The sequence below is a fragment of the Rhineura floridana genome, chromosome 3 (genome assembly GCF_030035675.1).
Source record: "Rhineura floridana isolate rRhiFlo1 chromosome 3, rRhiFlo1.hap2, whole genome shotgun sequence".
Classification (NCBI taxonomy): Eukaryota; Metazoa; Chordata; class Lepidosauria; order Squamata; family Rhineuridae; genus Rhineura; species Rhineura floridana.
Window position 1 is genome coordinate 47,329,521 of NC_084482.1, and position 25,808 is coordinate 47,355,328.

Sequence of the window (25,808 nt, forward strand, 5' to 3'; positions counted from 1 at the left end):
GTGCTGTCCCAGGAGGTTGTTCCAAGTGGTCCGAAGCCTGGTCGGTCCAGTAGCGCAGGAACCTATGGAACAATCAAAAGCCTCCTGTGACACATTTGTTAAACACTTTGCTGATAAAATCGAGCACCTAAAGGACAAGATTCCGTACGTTGTGGTTACAAGTAGGGGTCCAGAGGCGGCCAGTTGCAATCCGGTCTGCTGGGATCGGTTTCAGCCTCTTCTCTCTGATGAAGTGGACAAGGTGCTCTCTACTGTAAAACCAACCACTTGCTTACTTGATCCTTGCCCTTCATGGCTCGTTATGAGCTGTAAAGAGAGACTGGGCAATGGGATCAAGGCAATGGTAAATGCATCCTTGGAGGAGGGTGTAATGCCATTGCCCCTCAAGGAGGCAGTGATAAGACCTGTTCTGAAAAAGCCCTCCTTGGATCCCCAAGATTTAAACAACTTTCGCCCAGTCTCCAATTTACCGTTCTTGGGCAAGGTAATTGAGCGTGTGGTGGAAAAGCAGCTACAGACACACTTGGAGGAAGCAGATTATTTAGATCCTTTCCAGTCGGGCTTCAGGACTGGACACGGAACTGAAACAGCCTTGGTCGCTCTGGTGGATGATATGAGGAGGGCATTGGATAGGGGAGAACATACCTTCCTCGTCCTCCTGGACCTCTCAGCGGCTTTTGATACCGTCGACCACGGTATCCTGTTGAGTCGCCTGGAGGGACTGGGAATAGGAGGCACTGTTTTACAGTGGTTCCGTTCCTATCTCTCCGGTAGATATCAACGGATAGTGTTGGGGGATGAGGTTTCAGACCCTTGGCCCCTCAACTGTGGTGTGCCACAGGGTTCTATCGTCTCTCCCATGCTATTTAACATTTATATGAAACCGCTGGGAGCCATCATCAGGAGTTTTGGGCTGCAGTGTCACCAATATGCGGATGACACGCAGCTCTATCTCTCATTTAAATCTTCACCAGAGTTGGCTGTGGATACCTTGTCCAAGTGCCTGGAGTCCGTAAGTGGATGGATGGGAGAGAACAGGCTGAAGCTGAACCCCGATAAGACTGAGGTATTACTAGTGGGGGACAAGGGAAGGTTGGGTGATTTTGACCTGATACTTAATGGGGTGAGTTTGTCCCTGAAGGACCAGGTCCGCAGTCTCGGGGTCATCTTGGACTCCCAGCTGTCTATGGAGGCTCAGGTTTCTGCAGTGAGCCGGGCAGCTTGGTACCAACTTCATCTAGTACAGAGGCTGCGACCCTATCTTCCCATACATCTGCTCCCACGAGTGATACATGCCCTGATCTCCTCTCGATTAGACTACTGTAATGCACTCTACGTGGGGTTACCCTTGAAGACGGTCCGGAAACTCCAGCTGGTACAAAACGCGGCGGCACGCTTAATAAAGCAGACCTGCCGCCGCGATCATATCACCCCAGTGTTGATTGAATTACACTGGTTGCCAGTTGTATACCGGGCCCAATTCAAGGTGTTGGTTTTAACCTTTAAAACTCTATACGGTTCCGGCCCAGTTTATCTGAAGGAGCGCCTCCAGTATCACCAAATATGCCGCCAAACAAGATCAGCCTCACAGGACCTTCTCTCGGTCCCACCGACTAAGACAGCTAGGTTGGTGCGGACCAGGGAGAGGGCTTTTTCGATCATGGCCCCCACCCTCTGGAACTTACTTCCCTTTGACCTTCGGCATGCCCCCTCCCTGTTGACTTTTCGCCGAGCCTTGAAGACCTGGCTCTTCAGGCAGGCCTATGGGATCTCTGGGGTGGGTTAGGTTTTACACTGTATTAATGTAAGATGGTCTTCAGATGAGATGTTATGATATTAATAATGTGATGATTATGTATATGAGCAGATTGTATTTTATATTGTATTTTATATTGTACGTCGCCCAGAGTGTCCGTTCAGTCGGACAGATGGGTGTCTGCTAAATAAAATTTTATTATTATTATTATTATGCACACCCAGTGAAGATTGACATAGTTAAAATCAGAGCTTGGCAAAGTTACTTTTTTAAACTACAACTCCCATCAGCCCAATCCAGTGGCCAAGCTGGCTGGGGCTGATGGGAGTTGTAGTTCAAAAAAGTAACTTTTCCGAGCTCTGGTTAAAATATAAATAAAATATTCATGAATGAATGTTTCAAGGATGACATCACTGTATCTCTTTTTACGATGTTAAAGGAAGAGTTTCAAAGAGCAAATTATTCAACATTTGACTTACCTGTTCTCCTGCAGCAGAAGGGACATCTTTGCCAGCAGTTGGAGTTATTGAACAATATGGGGGGTGCTAGTGCACACAGGTTTGCTGTTGTTTGTTGTTGCCACCCTTGGCTCCTTGTGGGAGGAAGGGCAAGATATAAATTTAATAAATATATAACTTTAATAAATAATTTAATGAAGTCTTTAAAGGCAAGGCTTTTAAAACCAGAGCAGTAGAGATGTTTCTATTTTTTTTCTAATTCAAAATGTCTTCCTGGATTTTCTCTAGACATGCATGTGTATGCTGCATACCTACTTTATCCTCTCTCCAAGGGATTCTCCAGGTGACCTATTTATTCAGCATTCATTTTCATTTGTTTGCACCAAGTGTATGCTAGACTGTGTCTGGTCTTTACTGAGCATTTGCTTTGAATCATTCATGGAGAGGTTACATGACAATCAGCATTCATCCTGATTTGCTTGCATAGTGTTTGTTTGCACATTTTCCCATTAACTATTCATTCATCCCACACTTTTCAATGCATTTGTGTGGGTTGTTGTGCTAGGACAACAGAGCACTTTAATCCACTTTAAATATGCGCACCTAAAGTTCGGGCATGTGCTTGAATCTCTTCCTCAAATTACTGAAAGTCTGGAGGCACCCCAAGGCAAACACCATGCCTCCCCTAGCCCATAAGCCCCCTTGAGTGACTTTTGTGAGTAAAAATCAGGGCTAGCTGCACAAAACAGTAGTCAACCATGCTACAGCCTCTTCCTGACATGCGTTTTTTTAAAAACGGCAACAATAAATATTTAAATTCACTTTAGAAGCTACCCTCACTAGGCCTATTTTAATTATAGGTGGTGGATCGCAGCTAAAGTATCAAGTTCTGGATTTAGGTATGAGACTATTTTGTTCCTTACAGAATGGGAATGTTAATGTATTCCATTGGGTGTATATTGTACATTTAGAAATGCCTGGACACACTGGACTGAGTCAAATACATAATAATAGTGGGGTTGTGGTGTGTAGTTACAGACTTCTTTGCTACATAAAATGTCTTAGACACTGAAGACTAACAGCTCATAAGGTATTCCATTAAATGTATTGTATTCATGTGCAAACACTGGTGCTCATGCCCTACTCAGCTACATAGCTGAAGAGAAAAACAAAGTGGCTGCTGACACAAATTTCTCTATGCCAGGGTTAGCCAACCTGGTGCCGTCCAGATGTTGTTGGACTTCAACTCCCATCAGCCCCAGCCAGTGTGGCAAATGGTCAGAGATTATGGGAGGTGTGGTGCCATAGCATTTGGAGGTCCCCTTGGTGGCTGCCCCAATTCTATGTTTGCTGCATGCCCTATTATATGGAATAAATAAGTTGTTGAGTGAACTAGCCTTAGTACCTCATAAAAATTCTCTTAAATGCATTGCATTCATGCACAAGCACCTGATAGGTATCCCCTGATACCTTTCAATGTATGATATGGTTCAACATGTAAGAATTGTTTTGAGACAAAGACTGGCTTCTCACAAGGCAAGCACTATGTTGAGATTGCCAGAAACAGCCTCCGTTTGATGTGTACATCATACAGATTGGTCTCCACTGCATTTTTTGCCTCCATGCCACAACAAATATTCTTTATGGCAGCTTGCAGCACCATAGACTAAAATCGTGCTCTGTGGTCTGATTCTTGAGATGAGCAATCCACATGAAACAATTAATGGGGGAAACAGCTTGCAAGAAGCCTCCATATTGTCCCTATATTCCAAGAAGCTACTTTATCAGAGTAATCCTAACTGGGACAGGGGAAGGTCAGAGTGATGGAGCCTCTACTGTATCTGAAGCTCTGCTGCTTCCGTGAGACAGGATAGAACATGTAGGGTTGTTCTTTTATTTAAGCTGTGCCAGCTCCAGCAGTGCTCATCTCTACACCATCCTAACTTCCCCACCCCAACAATATTAGGACAGGGTTATGACTGAAGTCTCAGGCTTACCTCGGAACAAGTCCTACTGAACTCTGATGTACATAGAATTGTGCTGTTGCATTAATAATTTTAGTGCATGGGAAAATTATGCAGGGACGGTTCTAAAGGGCAGCTATGTGGGGCACTGGCCCAAGGGACCCCTGAGGGGCCCCTCCGCTCCCCTTCCACGATCTGTGGCAGGAGCCACGGATCGCAGGACAGGAGTATCTTCCAAGCTGCCTGCCATCCGCCCACCATCCCCCTGCTTCACCTACCTTTCTCTCTGCTGTTTTTTGCAGTGCACGAAGGGTTGCCATCAATCAAGATGGCGGCCGAGGTTTTCATAAGGGGCTGAAGCTTCTGCCACCATCTTGGTTGATGACAGCAATGTGCATGCATGTGTGCCATCAACCAAGATGGCAGCAGAGGCTTCAGCCCCTTATGGAAACCTTGGCCGCCATCTTCATTGATGGCAACCCTGCGTGCACAGTGCACGCAGCTGCAAAAAACAGCAGAGAAAGGTAGGTGAAGTGGGGTGATAGCGCGGGGATGGCAGGCGCGGAAGCTCCTGTCTTGCAATCCATGGCTCCTGCCACGGATTGCGGAAGGGGAGCGGAGGGGCCCAGGGCAGGCTGGTGCCCAAGGGCCCCGGCATACCTGGAGTCAGCCCTGAAATTATGTTCATTACAAAAGGCCCCATTGTCAAATTGTCTCCCAGCTTTGAAACCCTTGAGCAAGGTGGTGATGTTTTGGGGAGGGGACATTTTGACTTGATGCTAATTTTAACCTATTTTGTTCTTCATAAAAATTGTGCATTGTTTTGAGAACTATTGAAAGAGAAGGTAAGTGAGAGCAATGAAAATGAATGAGAGACCATTTGCCAAAATGTCCTAAAACTGGGAGGCACTTTTGAGCATTGCTGAAAATTTTTATTAAAAAGCTGAATAGTTTTAGTTCAGATTTGCTGAAAACACTATGGGCTGCTTCACATATGAGCCAAGATCCGCATTAAAAATGCTGCTTTTTCCATCGCGATTGATTTTGACAGTTCACATACTTCTGCCCTCGCTATGAATAAATTGGCTGTTTTTCTTTTTAGCATTCACACGCATGCACATTTGTTGCTATCAGCGTTTCCTTGTTGCCGCGCCCACACATTAGAATGTTAACTTCGGAGGCGGGGAAAGGGTGGTGTTTCCCTAAACAAAGGCAGGGATGGGTGCTTGAAAGAAGGGGAATCGCTTACAGCCGTCACCCTTCCCTGTGGTGCAGGCTTTCTCCTGTCCCCCCTATTTTCACCCATGGCTGTTAGGCTGTCCTGCGTGAGATCGGTGTGCCTTTGACACCCCAGGACAAGCCTCAGCATGCGTTCTGGGAAACATAAAAAACCCAATTATCTTTAGAGAGACATTAAAAGCGGCTACTAAAGGAAGCATCGACCGGTTAATATTATTGCTCTCCATGAGTGGGATGAGCGCAGCAGATGCTGGGATGAGACGGCAAGGCAGCTCCCCTTTCCCCTGCGGTTTTGGGTGCTTATAAATTACCCCAGCGGCACCTTCGCCAGCCTCCTCTTGCTGTGGCTGCACGCCCTCCAAGCCTGGGTGTAGCTCTAGCGAGCAGCATGTAGCGGCTTGTGGACCCCCCCCCCGCAGCTCAAGCAAGAGAGCCGGCCAAGGCTGAAGGGGAGTCTCCCTCTCTGGTGGTGGGGCAAGCAGGATTTCCCCAGGAAGGAATTTCCTGAGCTCCAGCTCTTCCCTGCTACCCTCAGGGAGTTGTTGGTGTCGCTGCAGAAGAGAGAGAATGAAGGGATGAGGAAAAAACCACTGACATCACACGCAGAGAGCTTTCACAGAATGAGATATTCTAGGGTGAATAATTTGGATGAATGTGATTTTGTTTAAAGGAGCGAGGGAGGAAATGTATTGGGGGAAAGCGGGAGAAAGTGGGAGAAAGGAAGGAAAGAGTGACCGGAAGTTGGTTTGTCAACGACAGGAAAAATATGACGCCCAGAGACAGTTAAAGGGGCAGAGAAAAGGGAGGATCTAATGGCGAAGAAACTGCGCAGCCAAAAAAAGGCCCTTAAAAGGTAATACACAGTAGAAGCGCACCGAGGCTGGTGCGGATTTTAAAAGCAATTTCGGGTTTTTCTCGCATTGATTTAATCTGGATTTAAAGGCAAAAGCAGCTGAATGCACTCGCGTTGGCAAAAACATCATGTAAACATGACAACTTTGTAGGGCAGGTTTCCTTCTCCCCTGGTGCATTCACTATAGCTGACCAATATCCCTGGTTTTTAAAGTTTGATAGAAATATCTGTGGGCTATAGGTACATTCTTAAACTGCAAGTTCTTTTGCCTATTAGTGAATTTCCTTGCTTTTTAATCTGGGAGGTAAGAAATGGGATCCTGTGCAAATTTGCTGAGAAGGGATTGATCATTTGCATGCTTATTGAGTTTAGTGGGATTTACTCCCCTGCAGTCATGCTTAGGATAGGTGAAACTGACCACATGGGATGGAGAACAGAGGAGGAGGAGGAGGAGGAGGGAGGAAGGACAGAGGGGAAAAGGGGGTGGGAGCAGGCAGGAGGGGGAAGGAAGGACAGGTATGATCATTTGCATGTTTGAGTTCAGTGGGATTTACTCCCATGCAATCATGCTCAGGATAGGTAAACTGACCAGGGGGGAGGGAGGGAGGGCTAGAGTGGGCAGGGGAGGAGGAAGAAGGAAATGGGGGGAGAAGGAAGGGAGAGGAGAAGGGAAGGAGGGGAAAGGTCTGATCATTTCCATTCTTATTGAGTTCAATGGGATTTACTCCTATGCAATTATGGTTAGGATAGTAAAACTGACCATGGAGGAGGAGGGGGGAAAGGAGTGGATTGGAGGGGGGCAAAGGAAAGGGGAGGGGAGGGCAGGTTTGATCATTTACATGCTTATAGAGTTATGGTATTTACTCCCATGCAATCATGCTTAAAATAGGTAAAACTGACCATGGGGAGGAGGAAGTGGAGAGAGAGGGGGAAGAAGGGGAGGGGGAGGGAGGGGCAAAGGAAGGGGCAAGAGGGAGGGTATAGGAGCGAGGAGTAGGGGGTGGGTTTGATCATTTGCATTCTTTTTTAATTCAATGGGATTTATTTCTGTGCAATCATGTTTGAAAATGGAAATGGACTGCCTTCAAGTCGATCCCGACTTATGGTGACCCTATGAATAGGGTTTTCATGGTAAATGGTATTCAGAGGGGTTTACTATTGCCTTCCTCTGAGGCTGAGAGGCAGTGACTGGCCCAGTGAGCTTCATGTGTGGGGATTCGAACCCTGGTCTCCCAGGTCGTAGTCCAATACTGACCCGGGGGAGGGACAGGGAGGGGAGCAGGAGGGGGAGGGGAGCACATTGGGTGGGTTGGCACTGGGCAGAGGGGAAGCCCCTTTCCTTTTCAAAAGGAAAACATTGTGAACAGTATCATTCTTTTTCAGGCTTTGCCCCACCTTTTTATTCTACAGCAGGCACATGTAGCCTCCCACTCAAATGTAAACCAAAGTTGTCCCTGGCCACATCCACACCAGGCCTTTATTTCACTTTGGACAGTCATAGCTTCTCTCAAACAATCCTGGGAAGTGTAGTTAGTGGAGAGTTACTAGGAGACTCCCTGGTCCCTTCACAGACCTTCAATCAGAGTGGCTGACTGTTAAACCAGTCTGGCCACTGGAGCTCTGTCAGTGGAATAGGAGTCTCCTCTCAGCACCCTTCAGAAACCACTTCCCGGGATTCTCTGAAGGAAGCCACGGCTGTCTCAAGTGAAATCAAAGTCTGGTGTGGGTGTGGCCCCCTTATTAGGCAAGCCCAGAAGCTGTGAGTTTGTCTTTTAGAACACTGACAGTTGGTTCTTACTGAGCATGCCCGACATTATCTTTGCATTCCAACCAAAATTTCTTAAATTAATTAAAAATCAGGCAGGCATTTTTTAAACTTTTAAACTGCAGAATATGAAGGTCTGAGTATGGGGCAAGGTCAGTAATAGGATTACAGTAGGGCCCCTCTAATATGGCGGGTTAGGGACCAGGCCCCAGCCGTAAAGCGGAAATCGCCGTAAAGCGGGGCCCCATAGACTATAATGGGCCATGTTGCGAAAAAATGACGCGAAAACATCACAAAACAGCAAACTCGGCTTTAAAACGGGGAATTTCCCCTGCTTAAAAGCCGCCGCATTAGCGGAACACCATAGTGTGGAACACTGTAAAGCGGGGCCCTGCTGTACCGGTAGTCTGTGAACATGACTGATTTTTAATGAATTTCAACAGATTATGGGAACTCTGAGAGAAAAAAGTCCAAAAGCGCTCTGCAGGTTTTTCTCTCTTTTTAGACTTTGAACTCTCTATTCTCTCTGACTGTTTTGTGTATTGCCATGAAAATTTAGAGGGTTGTTAAGCAAGTGTTCTGAGTTCAGGACTATAAGTTTTGTAAGGTTTTGTTTTGAAGTGAGCTTATGGGAAGCATCAGAATGGCATGGCCAATTTAACATTGCAGAATGTGAAAAGTCAGAGTGGCTGTATAATTCTCTGTAGTTGATTATCATCTTGAAATTCAGTTTCAGCACTGTCCTCTCAGTGCTTGCCTGACGGTTGGAGCCAGGGCTGGCTCCAGGCATGCTGGGGCCCTTGGGCATCAGCTTGCTCTGGGCTCTGGTGTGTGTTCACGTTAGTGCGCACGCGCCCTCCACACCCCCACCTACCTGTCTCCTGTCTTTTACTATTGCCATTAACTAAGATGGCGGCCGTGGTTTCTCTAAGTGGATGAAGCCTCCGCCGCCATCTTTGTTGATGGCATGTGTGCGTGTTGGGCACGCACATCTCTGCCATCAACTAAGATGGCAGCAGGGGCTTCAGTACTTTAGGAAAACCGCGGCCGCCATCTTCATTAAGGGCAATACTAAAAGGCAGGAGACAGGTAAGTAGGGGGTGTGGGGGGCGCAGATTGCTGTGGATCGTGGAAGGGGAGCGGAGGGGCTCTGAGGGCCACCCTGTTACCCTGTAACTCCAGGGGCCCTCGGGCCAGTGCCCCACCTGGCCGCCCTTTAGAACCGGCCCTGGTTGGAGCATTCTATTCCATAGAGGTTTGCACACTGTGATTAAAGGTACTCTCATGAACATACCTCAGAAACAATTATGTGCCACGAACACCAAACTCTCACCTCCAATGAGCCTTATTCAGAGGTATTACTTAGGAAAGCATGCAGATCTGGGATCACATTATTTCTTGGGCATGGTGCCTTTTCTACAGCACTATACCAACTCATCTTTTATCAGAGATGGGGCAACCTGTGTCCACAGATTGCACATGGCCCTTGGTGTAGTTTCATGCATTCTTTGCCTTAATTTCAAAAACCCTGTTCTAGTGCTCAGTTCAGACTCTTGGAAGAGTGATCTGTCCTCTCACAACAGTCCATTGGACAGTGAGAAAGAGACGTGGAAGAGAGAGAAGGGGATGGCTGTACCCACTTTTGGCTCTGACCCTATCCTTCAACCCTGACTTTGGCCCCATCCACCACAAACATGCAGCCCCAAACAGATTACCCCCAAAGGAATGTTGCCCTCAACAGAAAAAAGGTTGCCCGCCCTCGTTCTTAGATCAATCACATATAGTGCATCACAGCATTGGTATATCATTGCGCTTGAAGCCTTAACACATGTCTAGAGCAGATAAACCAAGGAAATAATTTTTATTCATCAATCAGAATAAATAATAAGGCATCAACAAGATAGACCATTCCAAAAAAGAGAATGTAATTCCAGCTTAATTACTCCAGCTATGCACTGATGTTAATTTGCAGAGCTAACCCTATGCCTTCATAGATTATTCTGCTATGAGTTAAATATTTCCATATGAAATATGATACAATGTAGAAAGTGAAACCTAACCACCTAATTCTTGCCACTAATTTATTGGGGGGAGGGGTCTGGAGAACAACTGCATGTGACATCTCTGCCTGTTTTCTAGCATGTGATTGCATCAGCTTCCTCCCAAAAAAAACTTGAGATCACTATTACCTTCTGTGTAACTTGTGTGTCTGAAGTATAGCCCAAACGGCTTTTCTGTCACAAGTACCTTAATTCATGTTTGTGGTAAGAAAGGCAGAATAGAACAGGTTCATTCTCAATGCTTTTTACAAGGTCAAGTTTGCTGACTTGGATATTTCTACTAGCACACTATTGGCCTCTTCTCTATACTGCTTCGAAAACTGTTTGGCCAGACTTATTTTCTCAATATTTTCTCTCAGGTTTCTTTCTAGCCGTATCTGGTCTAGGTATTCAGGGTTTGTGACTTTCACTCTCTCCACCAACATCTCCTGGCTCTGAAGCACCAAGCTGATCATTTCCTGGAGCTTTGTTTCGGTACTGATGACTCCTTTGGTGGCACGGTTCAGCTCTCCCACCTGCTGCTGAGCCCACTCTAGTTTCTCAGGGACGTCCTTCTCCCTTGAATCCAGCCAGAACCTATATCCCTCCATATGCACCTGCACGTTGTAAGCACCTGAAAGACAAAGCAACAATTAAGCTCCAACTTGATGTGAATTCAAAAGAGGCTAATTGTTCTAGTCCTAAGAAAGCTAAATCCTTCAAGCAACAAAGCTTCTAACAGTGACAAGCTGTCAAAGATATTGCAGCGTCATGATATCTGATTATTTCCACTTTGCTATCAGAGTGACATGGCTATATACATACATATATGTCTCTGTGTAAGAGAGATGTAATGCAGTCATTTGACAATATTAAGCCAAGATTATCCATCACACTTTCTGGTAAGAAACAAATCCCTGGCATAACCCCATTGGCATGCTCTGCATTGAAGCCACTCTGATGAAATTGACCCATAATCCCATGGCTTTTTTGTGCTATTCATTCAGCACAAAACTATCAAGTATTGGATAAATCTCCCTAACTAATTCTGATCTAATCTCTTTTCACATTGCCCTCTTGTCTGTCTCATTGTTGGTTTCCAAATGCTTGGCTCTTCTTTCTGAAGAGGGCATTGTTGGGCTCTTGGCATTAGTTTGGAGGCTGGCATTACATAGGAAGGATTGGATTTAAAGGCATGTGAAGAGGTAATACACAGGAAGTCAAAATCTAAAGAGTGGGGAAAGAATATAAGGCCATCCTAGATATAGCATTCTACTTTAATGTGCAACCCAATCAACAGATTATTCAACAGAAAAATAAAGTCTAAAATCCATAGCATCTTGATAATTTACCAAGGCAGAAAACCAAGAAGCTGAATTAATTAATCCACCCAATTTTATCCTGAAAAGGAGCCCTAAAACTAAATTTCTGTCCAGGTAATCTCCCAGTTCTAAACAATAGGATCAGCATATCTGCCTAGGAGCTGACAGAACATACAACAGCATTAGTACAATATTAGATTTTGTCATTTTGCCCTGGTGGAGCTGGGTCCCATTCACAGTAGTGCTTTGAATTTTAGGATTGGGCTGTTAGTCACCTACTTAGAAATCACATTTACCATCTTTGCTTCCGCCTTTCATTGGTACCTAAGAACAGCACCCATCATGTGAAATGTTCAAACAAACTTAATTTGTGTGGTATTCTGAATATGTCAGACAGACAGCGATGCTAACAAGCACATAGTAACTTCTCTTTATTTGACCCTGATGGAGAGGCTGTTTTCATATTTCACAAAGAAATCATCCAGAGTATCCTGACCATTTAACAAAATGCAACCTGATATCAGAAATAAAAGAATTGTGTCATGATGTCTCCCATATTTTGATGTCAAAACTTGCAAAAATGTCATTTATGATGGGCCATGTGCACGAATAGCATGCATACATATCTGTGCAGAGATCTATTTCACCTCCCCATGGGTTTCCTGTATGGCTTTACCCCTTCATCTATATATTCCCTTCCTTTCGCCCCCATCTACACATTCTATCAGGGTGCTAGAATATGGGGATACTCTAGTCTCTTTCCATGATACTCATATGTCAAAATGAGGCTCAGGGCCATCTGTTTACAACCCTGGCTGGTTAGGGTTGTATATCATGTGGGGAGCTTGCACGCATAGAGAAGGCTTTCCACTGCAGACATTATCCAGCTGAACATGAGGATGGCAAAGACGAGGACAGAAAGAGCAGGCCAGCTTTGTGGGCAGGGCTAAACATTGAGCCTCTTGTCTTCACCTACGAGTAATGTGTGAAAAGGGTTTCTATAGATCAGTGGTTCCCAACCTGGGGGCTGTGCGAGGAATACTGTCCTGACTCCTGTCTCCTTGCAGTGCCACTGCTGACAACACTCTTACTCAGAATGAGAGGAGAGGGCTTTTCATGAAGCAAAAAGAAACAAGGATGCAAGGAAAGGCCACTTCCCCCTTCCTTCCTGACAGCCAGCCTGCCTGCCTTTCTTGACTCCGGCTTCGCTGCTATCTCCTTTTAAAAATTATTCTTTTTGCAAGATTGTCCAGATAGAGCCAAGGAGCAGTGAGAAAGCTCGGGACTTGTTTGCCCCCCATTTCTGAAGCTAAGTGTGTGTGCCAGTGTCCCCCCTTTCTTCCACCTACATTCCACTCCCCCCAGCTTCTCTCTCCAAGATGCTGCAGCAGTCAAGGGTTTTCTCCCTCCCACATGCCCAAATGCATGCACAACTTCAGATGCTTGCAGGAGGGGCAGGTGTGTTTGCATGTGTGCTGATCTGTCTTCTGCTCCACTCTCATTCCCCAAGTGCAAGTTATCAGTTCCGATGGTCATCCCAAGGCCTAAAAGCACTAACCCCCCTCCTCAACCTATCCACCCTTTTGTCTTCACAATCTAGCATCCCCACCACTACCACATTGCTGCTTCTTGATGACGATGATGGTTTTTAAAAAGTGCAGCAGGTTGTCTGAGGCTGGGGTCCACATGCTGCAGCTGAAATGTATTTATTTAATTAATTATTGCTGCATTTATATCCCACCTTTCCTCCAAGTTGCTCAAGGTAGTGTACATGGTTCCTCCCCTTCCATTTTATCCTTACACAGTCCCTGTGAGATAGGTCAGGCTGAGATACTGTGTCTGGCTCAAGGTCACCCAGTGGACTTCATGGTTGGGTGGATATTTGCACCTGGTTCTTAGTCCAACACTGTAACCCACTGGTGTTGGGAGACAGGACTGTACATCTTCAGGCTGTGTGTGGGGAGGGGATCCCAATTTGTTTGGTCCTTTGCATTAAGAAAAGAAAGCAACACCTACCGGGTTGCAGGGAGCTTTTTATGGAAAGGGATATTTAGAGATGTCATTTTGCCACACACCATTTTTTGAATTAACAGACAAAATTATTATTAGTGTGGGGGGTGTCACAAAATTTCTTCAGCTTTCGAAGGGGGTCCTGTACTAATAAAGGTTGGGAACCACTGCTATAGATCATAAAAATGGTTACTGCTATGATAGCTTGGCTGTGTGTACATTAGGCATGTATTCTGCAGGGACCCCTGGTGAGTACAAATCTGGTCTATTTATTTATTTATCTATTTATTTATTTGATTTGTTAGATGCTCATCTGGCTGACTTCCCAGCCACTCTGAGCGACGTACAATACAGGATATAACACATCAAAACACATCCTCTTTGCATAGCCCTGCTCCTTCGTCCGCATAGCCCCATCCTGGCATTATGTTTTAGTTGTGCTAGAGTATGATGGAATGTTGGGAAAGGGTGTGTTGACATTATTACTTTCTTACAGAACTTAGAGCTGCTGAGCAACTCCAGGAGTTTGCTGAGCAAACAGAGATTGCGTCTGGCTGTCAGGTATACACATGAACCCACAGTGCTGAAATGGTGGATTCAACCTTCTCTGTTTTCACATTCTGAGTTCTTCAGCATCGTTTACCCACCAACTTACTATGCTCCTGCTGTATCTTCTCTATGCATACGGAAAGGCTGCTTACAGGCGAACAACAAGATGTTTCTTTGAGGTCCTGGATGGCTGCGCGGATAGCCAAGCAATCGGCTTGCTGCTTGTTGAAAGCCTCAATGATGTTGGTAAATAGTGTGTCAATGTCAGTCACATAGACTCGTTTCACAGTGAAGGGCTTCTCTTGGAAGAGAACTAGAAAGATGGAAGCCCATAGAAACCTGTTGGTTAGTGAATTGCTTAAGGGAAAAAAGAATAATGAAATCACAACAATATTTAGAATATAATATTTGAAACTAACAAGAATGAGTAAATAAAATGGATTAGTACAAACTGGGAATAAGAATTACAGAGATCTTATTTCCTGGGCACTGAAGAATACTTTTTTAAAAAAATAGAAGTTCCCACTTACATATTTAAAATCTCTCATCTATTTTTCTTGGGGGGAAATCCTTGAGGTTATTCAATTTTACCTGTTGAAGCTACACACTTGCCTGGCAATGTGGCACTGGCTGTACCCCCAATTTATTTCTGTGGGTCTTGGAATTCATGCAGTGCGCTTCAAGAATAAGGTTTATGACCATGCTTGTTCCATGAAATGTGTTAAATAGCCAACAGAAATGGCCAATAGGTAATGGTCCACTCTGATAGATATAAAGTCTGGTTCTCTAGCCCATGATGTTGGGTTGAATATATCATTAGTCTGGTGAAGTGGGGCTGTTCTTGTGTAATGATGACTATGTAGGTTGAGGTTTTCAAGTACATCCTAAGGAAAGTTCAGTGCCTAGCTGCCATTAATTTTAATGGAAACTGGCACTTCAAATCCCTTGGAGTCAGCTTTGAAAAATCACAGCCATCATATCCGGAAAGCAGTTTCAACAGAATAAGCACGGGACCCATAATTAAGCCTTGAATTATCCAATTGAAAATCAGACCAGTGGTTCCATGACAACACAGTTTAGACTAGAGTTTATTTTTCAAACCTGCAGAACCTAATTGCATCTTTCCAAGCAATGGAATACATGATCCATTTGTTGGTAGTATTTCCAGCAGATGTCACAGAGACTTTAAAAGGGGAAAGAAAGAGAGAGAGAGAGAGAGAAATAAGGCAGGGGGAAGAAAACTGGTCAAATTTTTGTCTACAAAGAATGGTCACAGCATGCATATCTACTGCCAAATTAATTCTGAAAACATTTGAAAAGTATCTCATTTCTGAAATAACAAAATAAAACAAGACGTCCTTTTCTTTGACAAAGTCTGTTTGTGTGGGGGGGGCATTTAATTCTACCTTAGTTTGGAAGAAGATGAATAATCCAATCCAGCTTTCTGAAAAGATAGTATAAATGTAAATGACCTCATTTGGATTCAATGCAGCATGCACAGCGGAACTGAATTTTTGATCATAGGTGGTTTAAACTTCAAAAATAAAAATATGTTTTTTATTTAAAAAGAGAATAATATCACACATTTTAAGGAAAGGATTGGGGTAATTAAATTTGTAATATGTATTGAAGTGATTGTCACTTATTCACTCTTTCTGTATGTTTCTGCCTGTTTTTATGGTTTTAAAGTGTTTTTAGTGCTTTTGTTTGCTGCCCTGGGCTCCTGCTGGGAGGAAGGGCAGGATATAAATCAAATAAATAAATAAATGTTTCATCTTCTGTAGGGTGTAGCACACTGAATTTTCCTGAATAATCTAAGTTAGTTTTACTAAATATATTTTCTTGTCCTGGTTCCTTTTTATGATCTGCAACATCATAGGCAATGCTATTTAATTATGTTAGCTAAATTATAATAAATGTTGCTTAGGTCCACAGAAATATTTAGAGCCTCTAGACAAAGCTGGGAGCAAGCTGGGAGGCGACTTTTGGGGTATGGAAGAATGTCTGGCCTGGCCCAAAGATTTACCTAAGTCTATTTCAAGTTTAAAATGTGAGGTAACTTTGGGGACATGAATTGACATTCCCTTTGGGGGGATTTTTCAAGGTTCCTAAAAAAATTAACTTAATTTGCATTGCCCTCACTTTCAGCTATCCTCATTTTCCCTCTGTCATATCATCACATGGCCAAATCTGCCTTAGTACATAGCACTGTTATGTTAGATTGTTTGCTACATGATCCTTAATTGTGTGGGATCACCAGTATGACTAATTTAGAATGAAGGACACCACAGAGATTTGGTTTCTGCAGAATTCAGCAGCCAGATTGCTTATCGGAGCAAGATGGTTTAAGAACCTAACACCAAGTCTGGCACAGTTACACTGGCTACCAATTGGTTTCTGGGCTCAATTCAAAGTGCTGGTTTTGACCTATAAAGCCCTGTATGGTTAGGACCCCAATACCTCAAGGACTGCTTCTCCCTTTATGAACCAACCCAGACCTTACGTTCAGCATCTGAAGCCCTTCTTTATGTGCCCCCCTCTAAGGGAGGTTCAGAGGGTGGCTACATGAGAGCAGGTCTTCTCAGTGATAGCCTCCTGCTTATGGAATGCTCTCCCCAGGGAGGCATACCTGGTGCAATCATTATTTATTTTTAACCACCAGGCAAAAACATTTCTCTTGTCCTGGGCATTTGGCTCCTAATTTTAGAGGGCTTTTGGAGGGCTCTTGATGTTGTAGCTTCTTTTAGGGAGTGGGTTGTTCTACCACTGTTGTATTTATTTATTGTGTTTTTAAACTTTTTATCTTGTTTTTGTTTTTATGCTGGTTTAAACTTTTTTATTGATTGTAAGCCACTTTGGGTTCGTGTCTGAAGAAAAGCCAATAACAAATTTAATGAATAAATATATAATAGTATTGTGAACAACAATAAAACAAAAAAACAAAAGCAATGACTCAGAATTTTACCACTTCTGGTGTCTTGGTGAGATTGTCTGGAGAGCTGTGTACTGAGAGGTTCTCTCTGTGAACAGAACAAGGTATCTATAAATGTGTATACTTTCCCATTTCATGCCTTCTTCCACTACTGTCCCCTTCCTCTCATGTTTCCCCTCTTCTGAATTACATATTCTGTCCTCTTGTAATTTGTAACATGTAATGCAACCATCATATCTGATGACACCACACACCCACACATCTATTACTGTTACTTCTAGTAGTGCTACTGTGCTAGTTCTTGATGTTAATGTGAGGATATGTGCAAGATCTTTGGTTCTTTTTCTTGGGGTATTATATGCACTCACTTTCCCCTAAATTATTGGCTGAATTGGGAAGTCTGCTTTGCTCACTGCATTTTGTGTAAGCAAGTGTTGCATGTTCTATGAGATGGGAGACATTCCAGGCACTGGGAACACCTCACTGTGCGCATACATTCATGAACTCACAAAGAGAATTGGGAGCCCCTGGTCATATGCAGCTCTGGCAAACACACTTAACATCTGGGATTGCAATCGTGTAGATAGACAAATGGTAGAAAGAAGCCTCAAAGGTTCTTGATGTTAACTGCAGCAGAACTGCAAAGGAGAATTCACTACAGAAAATGTAGACTGGAGTCACAGGCCTGTTTAGCCCAGATGATGATGATGATGATGATAATGACTTGTTAGTATCTCGTTAACCAAGCATCTGTGAATAAAGCTCTTGTGAAATGTGCAAGAATGAAGAGAGTTTCCTATACTAAAATGTCTGCCTTACATGAACATTTTTTTAAAAAAAAAAATAGAACTGGCAGATTAGAAATCTATTTTGTTCTATTTCCCCCCCTTATTAAACAGTACAGGAAACAGAACTGAAGACCTCTGCTCCTTCAATCAGGGCTATTTTTCCTATTTTAATGGACGGTTCTTTCATTAGATAAAAGAGAGGTTCCGATCCTCTTTAAAGAAGTGTTTCACAACCTTTAGGGTCTGTCCTCTTACATTGTCATCCCAAGTTCAGAACTGTGTGTTTTGCTTATGAGTGGCTAGACCTCCCCCATTCCATTTGCTCCGCCTGTCTTGTGCTTTTCCACAGAGTAATTATAAAAATAATTTTGGAATTTGAGAAGTCCTTTCTGCAGAGTCAAATGTACAAGCAGCATTTCACTACATTCATCTCATCACTAGGTAGTGAAAGATTTACCCTTTCTGGAGCTTTTAAAAATCTGTAGGTTAGTTAGGTTTTTAATTTTTACATTAATTACTATCTGAGGGCCCTGCAGCCAAATGTATGGCTGATTTGGGAAGGCTGCTGTGGATAGTTCCTGTCTAACTCCTAAGCGTCATTTACCAAAAAAAATCCTGCTCCTTTTCTGCTGTGTTCACCTAGCTCTTTCTTTCATAGAAGGGGTAAGTCTTCTATTCCCTTCTTTCTTCTGCCTCTCTTTAAAATCTGAGGAGCTCAGCCGATGGTGGCTGCTGCTGCTGCTGCTGCTGCTCCTCCTCCTCCTCCTCCTCTTTTTCTCACTCTCTTATGTTAGGGCTGCTCAGCAGGCAAATGTTACTAGAAGCTTCATTATGTCCATCATCACAAACTCCCTTATTACCACTAACATAGATTAATGCTGCAGTCTGAAGCACAATTGCTAGGGAGGAAGTCCCACTGAACACAGTGGGATTTACTTCTGCATAAATTTGTGTAGGATGCACTATAATTGTATTCACTGCTGACACTTTGTTGCCATTATTCTTGTGTTCTCATTTTAAAACATAGTCTTCTTTAGCCTACTTCTCCAAAATAAGCATCTGCTGCTACTTTTTCTACTAGCACTACCATCACCACTATTATTTATTTATTTATTTATTCGATTTATATCCCAACCTTCCTCCTAGAAGGAACCCAAGGCAGCAAACAAAAACACTAAAAACACTCTAAAACATCTTAAAAACAAAAGACTTCAAAACATATTAAAACAAAGCATCTTTAAAATCATTTTTTTAAAAAAGCTGTAAATACATCTTAAAAAGCAATTCCAACACAGACTGGGATATGGTCTCTACATAAAAGGCTTGTTGAAAGAGGAAGGTCTTCAGCAGGTGCCAGAGATGACACCTTCCTAATATTTAAGGAGAGGTAATTCCAAAGGGATGGTGCCACAACGCTAAAGGTCTGCTTCCTATGTTGACCCTGGAAGTAAGATCAGAACCACTACTATCATAAGTGTGTAGATCTATCACGATAAGTGAATGACCAAGAAACCCCACAAACTAACCCCAACGTGAACACAGCTTGAAGCATAGGTAAACTTCTGAACCTACATTTCTGCCTGATATCATGACTCAGCTTCCCCAGCAGCTTCCGATGCATTTGTAGCTTTTTACATTAGGTTTCCCTCTCTTTTATACATGTCTTTGATAACTCTGCTGTCACCTGTCAAGTCTCAAAGTCCTGCCAGACCCTTAAGGTGAGCAAGTTGGATTTTTAGATGGGAGGAAGATGGGGGGCTCTGTTTCCCCAGCTACTGTTACTGAGATATGTCTCTCAGTACTGAAACATCACCGTTTTTCCTGATCAGCCTGATGCTACTTTTGTAGGCCACAAAAACCCTGCCTTGGGATAGCAATTCATATTTAAAGATGAGCCTATATTTGCACTTTCCAAAACAATATGTGAACTGAAACACAGCTGTCTTTCAAAATTCACACTTCTCTCAATTTTGTAATGCATTCAAGTAATGTATTAAAAATGCATGTACTAGGGTAAAGTGTGCATTAGAATGCATACAAATCAGAGAAAATTGAGGTATATTAGTCAAAACAGCATACAAAAATGTGTGTATTAGGAGATATTTGCCCTAAAACACTGATATTCATGAGGACTTAAGAAATGTGGAGAACTAAACTAAAGATTGGAAAAATGAGATAAAGTGATATTTACACATTTGCCCATCCTTGATCTCGACGCAGGAGGCCTTTTGAAGATGAGAATAGTGCAGTGCAGGCATTGAGGAACTACTTCTTTCTCCATGCCCATGCTGCAAAAATAAGTGAAAGTATTGGGGGTATTTAAGCCCCCTCCACCCTTCCCCTGGCCTCTTTCCATTTCCACCAGCTGCCTGCTTACCTTCCTCCTTCGGTGATTTCATCAATTGCTTCACTGCGAAGTAGGGTTTGTTTGCCTACTTATGCATTGCCCTTCTGTGGATACTCCCAACCCCTGTACTATCAGGGAGGGAGACGTTAGCATACTGTGTCCTTCAAATATGTTAATTTGGTCACATTTCTGGCTGGGAGGTGTGGAACATAGAACCAGTAGGGAGGAAATTTAGTGACCACCCTTAAGCAACTTGGAGCATGAATTGCATTTCCCAAGGCTTCCTTCTCAGGATTGTGTGAGGCCTTTGGACATGGTACATAGTGCCTTTGAAGCTAACATATCTCACCCACCCAGAGTTGTGGGGCTCTGGAAGGCCTCCCCATGCACATTAATCTGTGTAGCCTAAAGAAAGGGGCAGTTAGAACCATTGCCACTCCCCCTAGGCAGGTGATCCTGCAAGCCTTAGTTTGCTGCACTATCGTGTTGCCTCTGTGGATCTAATTGTAAGTTAATAAATGTGGACCTGGTTTAATACATTTACCTGTGTCTCACTAGGGTTGCCAGGTCTCCGGTTTTTGGCCGGAGTCTCCAGCAAAAGTGGGCCGTCTCTGGCCTCCAGCCATATTTGGTGTGAAGAGGCTGATCTCCGGCTTTTGGACGTCCCCCTCAGGCATGCATGCGTGATTGACACGCATGGCTGCTGGGTGGGAGGAGCGGCCACGATGGGCGTTTCTGGCTGCGGTTTGCATCGCGGCCAATAGAGCAGTTTGGAATCTCGTTTGGAAACAGAAGGCTGCTGGGTGGCAGGAGCTGGAGCAGGTTGGACTGCGGCTGATTGCAGAGAGAGAGAGAGAGGCCTGAGAGAGAGAGAGGCCTGAGAGAGAGAGAGAGAGGCCTGAGAGAGGGGGGGGCTGAGAGAGAGGGGGGGCCTGAGAGAGAGAGAGAGAGAGAGAGGCCTGAGAGAAGAGAGGCCTGAGAGAGAGAGAGAGGCCTGAGAGGCCAGAGACAGAGGCCAGAGAGAGAGGCCAGAGAGAGAGAGAGAGAGGCCTGAGAGGCCAGAGAGAGAGAGAGAGGCCTGAGAGAGAGAGAGAGAGAGAGAGAGGCCTGAGAGATGGGGCTCAGCAGTCTCTGGCCATCACCACACCTTGGGGGAGGAAATTCCATCACACACACACACACACACACTCTCACACCCTGGGCCCCCCCTCTTCCTTTTCTGATTGTGGAAAGCTGGTGGTTCCATGTCTGCCACTGCTCCTTGGATTGTTGAAAACCAAATGTTTAAATAAGCAAAATGTATAGCAGGATGAGGTTGCCATGTGATTTTTCCAGCTGGGTTTGTGTGTGTATGGAACTTCAGCAGGTGAACAGGCCCGTCCCCTCATCTCTGTGACAATGAAAGTTCTACGTCTTGAATTTCTGGCTGCCACCCAAAGAAAGCTGGCAGCCCCGGGAACAGGTGAGTGCAGAGTGGGTCTTAAAATAAAGAAAGAATCTTGCAGATGGAAGGCAGGGAAAACCAGGCCACATTCCCCAGGAACAATGTCTGTTTCCTAATCCCTGTCCCTGATAAATCACAGTTTCCATTTTAAGCATCACTTGTGTTGGAATTGTGGAAATGCAACTCGATTTGGGTGTTTCCATGTCTGGAGGGAGACAGAGAGGAGACCTCCAGGTTGCTAGGCTGTGCCTTTCCTTTGGTCATATGCTCATCTTCCTTCCTGAAAACTGATACCTCTTAGGAATGCTGACCACACCTTCCAACTCTCTCCTTCCTGCTTCTTCTCTGTCTCTTGAAGAGAAGAGATGTCTTTGCTTTGTCTCTCTCACCTGCAGCATGAGGGCAAAGGCCTTGTCAGGTCCATGAACCTCCAATGCAGGTAGTTTACTAGAACTAGAATCCCTTTCCTATCTATTGTGTATTTCCTTCAATGAAGCAAGCTGTTCCTTATTTTACTAAGTCTGAATCCTCAGTTATTGCTGCAGCGTAAAAGTCTGCTACTTCACAGGGAAAGTCTCTCTCTCTCACTCACTCTCTCTCTCTCTCTCTCTCACACACACACACACACATCAGCGCTGGGTCTGCTCTTGATCCCAAACCTAACTCTGCTAACAAGTTTCTAGTCTTTTTTCAGCATTGAGTTGCCTCCACTCAAGACTCTGGAAGTTAAACCTCTCAGTGTGCGTGCAAAGCCCCCCGCAGCAGAGTAGGAAGCCTCTTTTTGTCTGTCAAGAGCCACTGACCACCAGCAGCCAAATCAACCTGAGGCCCCAGCTGGCTTTGTCTGTGGGTCAGTGGCCTGAGGAGATGCCTTGGGTCAGCTGCCAGCTTGCCCAATGTGCACTTTCAAAATTCTCCTCAAGCAGAGACTGCCCAGTGCTGAACACCCTCCCGCCTGAGAAGAGCCTGTGGAGCAGGTGATATTGGGGGACCTGCAGGCCAGAGCCCGTCCCCCCCTTTTAAATCAAGGGAAGATGGCCGTAACTCAGTGGTAGAGAACATGGACAGTCGCTGCCAGTCGCTGTAGACAGTGCTGATGCTGAACCAGATGGACCAATGGCCTAACTCAGTATAAAGCAGCTCCCTGTTTAAATCACCCTTCATTCAGAACCATAAGGACTAGAATCTTACTTTATTTTTAGGGAAACTGTTGCACATGCAGAAGGGCCCAGGTTCAGTCCTCAGCGGCATCTCCAGGTAGGGCTGAGAGACACCCCTGCCTGAAGCCCTGAGAGCCGCTGCCAGTGCAGACAGCACTGGGCTAGAGAGCACCCATGGGTCTGCATCCAACATTCCTGGGTAAATGAAGCGGATCCTCGCATCTGGTCCAATCCTGCCTCAGGCCAGGGCTCGGAGTCTTAGTTTGCCTTGGCCACCCTGCTTCATCCGCCCGTGCTGGGAGCTGCACAGCAGGAGTTGGGCCCATCTGTTCTCCTGGTACCTTTCAGTAGTTTTCAGGTTCCCTTAAGGACATAAGAACATCTAGTTCCTCACCCCAACCGTAATAGGAAGCCTACAAGCAGGACCCTTCTGGGAGGAAGGGCGGGATATCAGTTTAATAGATAAATAAAATAAATAAGCGCAACTGGCCTTCAGAGGCATATTGCCTCCAAATGTTAATGCAGCTTCAAATAGCATTTGCCTTTTTTGCAGCCACATCACACTGTTGGCTCATATTCAGTTTGTGATCAACAACAATCCCAAGATCCTTCTTGCATGTAGTATTGCTGAGCCAAGTATCCCCCATCTTAATAACTGCATTTGGTTTCTTTTTCCTAGGTGTAGAACTTTACACTTATCCCTGTTAAATTTCATTCTGCTGTTTTTAGCCCAATGCTCCAGCCTATTAAGATCCCTTTGAATTTTGTTTCTGTCTTCCAGGGAATTAGGTATTCCTCCAAATTTTGCATCATCTACAAGTTTGATAAGCATTCCCTGCCCCTCCTCATCCAAGTCATTAATAAAAATGTTGAAGAGCACTGGGTCCAAGACAAAGCCCTATAGTAGCCCGCTAGTTACCCCCCCCAGGTTGAGAAGAAACCATTGATTAGCACTCTGAATATGATTGTGTAGCCAACTGTGGATCCACCCAATAGCTGTTCCATCCAGTCCACATTCAGCTAGCTTGCTAATCAGAATATCATGTGGCATTTTGTCAAAAGCTTTGCTAAAGGTCAAATATATTGTGTCCACAGCATTCCCACAGTCTATCAGGGAGGTTTGTTGCTGTTGTTATGTGCCTTCAAGTCGATTATAACTTATAGCGACCCTATGAATCAGTGACCTCCAAGAGCATCTGTCATGAACCACCCTGTTCACATCTTGTAAGTTCAGGTGTGTGGCTTCCTGTATGGAATCAATCCATCTCTTGTTTGGCCTTCCTCTTTTTCTATTCCCTTCTGTTTTTCGCAGCATTATTGTCTTTTCTAGTGAATCATGTCTTCTCATGATGTGTCCAAAGTATGATAACCTCAGTTTCATCATTTTAGCTTCTAGTGATAGTTCTGGTTTAATTTGTTCTGACACCCAATTATTTGTCTGTTTTGCCTAGAATGCCCTCCCTTGTCCTTAACATGGCTGCAACCATATCTACTCAGAAGTAAGTCCTATTGAGTTCTATGGGGCTTAGTTCCTTAATAAGCATGCTTACAGTTGCTGCCTTCAGGGGCATCTATCTGTGCTCCTATCTAACATCTCTGCAACACTAAGCTCCTTTCTTCCAATAATGGCCTGGCCTGAGGGCACGTAAACCCTTCTTGCCAGAAGCAAGTAAGCTAGATTAAATGTTCCCTAAAGGCATTGAACTGTGACCTGGCAGACCAGGGTTCGAATCCCCACACAGCCATGAAGCTCCCTGGGTGACCTTGGGCCTGTCACTGCCTGTCAGACTCAGAGGAAGGCAATAGTAAACCACCTCTGTCTGAGTACTGCTTACCATGAAGACCCTATCTGGGATCAACTTGAAGGCAGTCCATTTCCATTTTGCATCACCCTAAGCTTGTGAGAAAGAATGACCTTGTCACTTCAGATGGACCTAGGAACACCCTATTTTAGGTAAGATTTCTATTTTAATCTCCAGAGAATTTTTTTTGAATGGTATGCTCCAAGCAACTGTGATTGATACAATGTATCATGTTTAATGATATCACTAGGGCCCGCCCTGTGACGTCACTAGGGCCTGCCCTGTGATGTCACTAGGGCCTGCCCCCTGACATCACTAGGGCCCGCCCCCATTTTCTCAGGTTTTTGGATGGTTCCGACCTGGCAACCCTATGTCTCACCTATTTATTTCTGGTGACAAACTTAACTTGCACCTGCCTGTTTGACTTCTCTGCGCCAAAATGGGCTGTCCTAGTTCCTTTACTTACAAGATTTGATAAGAAGATCTCTGGCTTTCAGGTACTTTTGCTTTTTCCCTCACAGTATGATTGTTGATGTCTTACCTCGCTTGAAGCAACTGAGACCCAGGGACAGCAGCAGCAGGAGACAGCCATGCTTTTCAAAGCAAAAAGAGAACCTTTCTCCCCCTCAAAGTAGACAAAAGTTTATGAGAACTTGCCAGGCCAGGCGCTTTCATGAGCCTATTACCAACTTGATTAGAATAAAAACAACAAAACAAGTGGTGGAAACCCTATCAAAATCATTGCCTGTGGCACCGCAGACTCGGAGGCATATAGACATTACACTCCTGTCTAGGGATAGGATTCTCAGTCAAGCTGTTCTTCTTTCCGCATATTTCTCTTTATGGGCTTAATTGTGTGAGACAAGTCAGACTTGTTCCCTTTGCAAACAAACTTTGCATTGTCAAACAAACCCTCTGTGTTTGAAAAGACTACTTCCTCTACTCTGGCGCTCCTAGAATGTACCATTATCCCCAATGGGGAGGGAGGTGGAGTAGGAATAATAACAGAAGATGTTGTATAGCAATGTGCTGGCATAATGAACCTTACCTGCTGTCTAAGCAATTACTCAGTGCAGGAAAACAAAACAGCTTCTAATTTTAATAGCAACAATATATTGTTTGCAGCTAGCTGGGTGGATTGATATCTATTGTAACAACTTCTAACCCATACTAAGTTTTGTTTTGTTTTGATGGAGGTCTGTGTCCTTTCTTCTCCTTAGGTTGTAGGAACAGGGTTTCTTCCAGGCTTCTGCACTCCATATGAAAAAGGTGAAAAGGATTATTAGGTAGTTGGTTTATGAAAGAGAGAGTGAATATTTCTGGGTTGCATTTCCAACTCTAAAGGGTGATCAGAATGACATACGCTAAAGCCCTTTTCAG

At 44.4% G+C, this 25,808-nt stretch overlaps 1 protein-coding gene and 1 long non-coding RNA gene across 3 annotated transcripts in view; one reads left to right on the forward strand and one right to left on the reverse strand.

Moving 5' to 3' along the window:
- LOC133382116 (uncharacterized) overlaps positions 1-14,590 on the forward strand; it is a 47,609-nt gene extending 33,019 nt beyond the window's left edge. The window contains exon 3 of the long non-coding RNA XR_009761797.1: positions 13,903-14,590. This is a non-coding gene — a long non-coding RNA (uncharacterized LOC133382116). The remainder of the gene's footprint in view (positions 1-13,902) is intronic.
- LOC133382115 (uncharacterized) lies at positions 9,973-25,252 on the reverse strand. Of its 2 annotated transcripts, none has more exons than XM_061621780.1 (4): positions 24,970-25,252; positions 16,921-16,975; positions 14,062-14,268; positions 9,973-10,708 (listed from the first exon to the last, which is right to left on the reverse strand). In XM_061621780.1, exons 1-4 carry the CDS (start codon positions 25,018-25,020, stop codon positions 10,341-10,343), a joined length of 681 nt encoding a protein of 226 aa, XP_061477764.1. In that variant the 5' UTR covers positions 25,021-25,252; the 3' UTR covers positions 9,973-10,340. The 2 variants fall into 2 exon arrangements, with proteins under 2 accessions (XP_061477764.1, XP_061477765.1); XM_061621781.1 differs by lacking the exon at positions 24,970-25,252 and adding an exon at positions 19,248-19,286.
- Between the last annotated feature and the right edge of the window lie 556 nt (positions 25,253-25,808).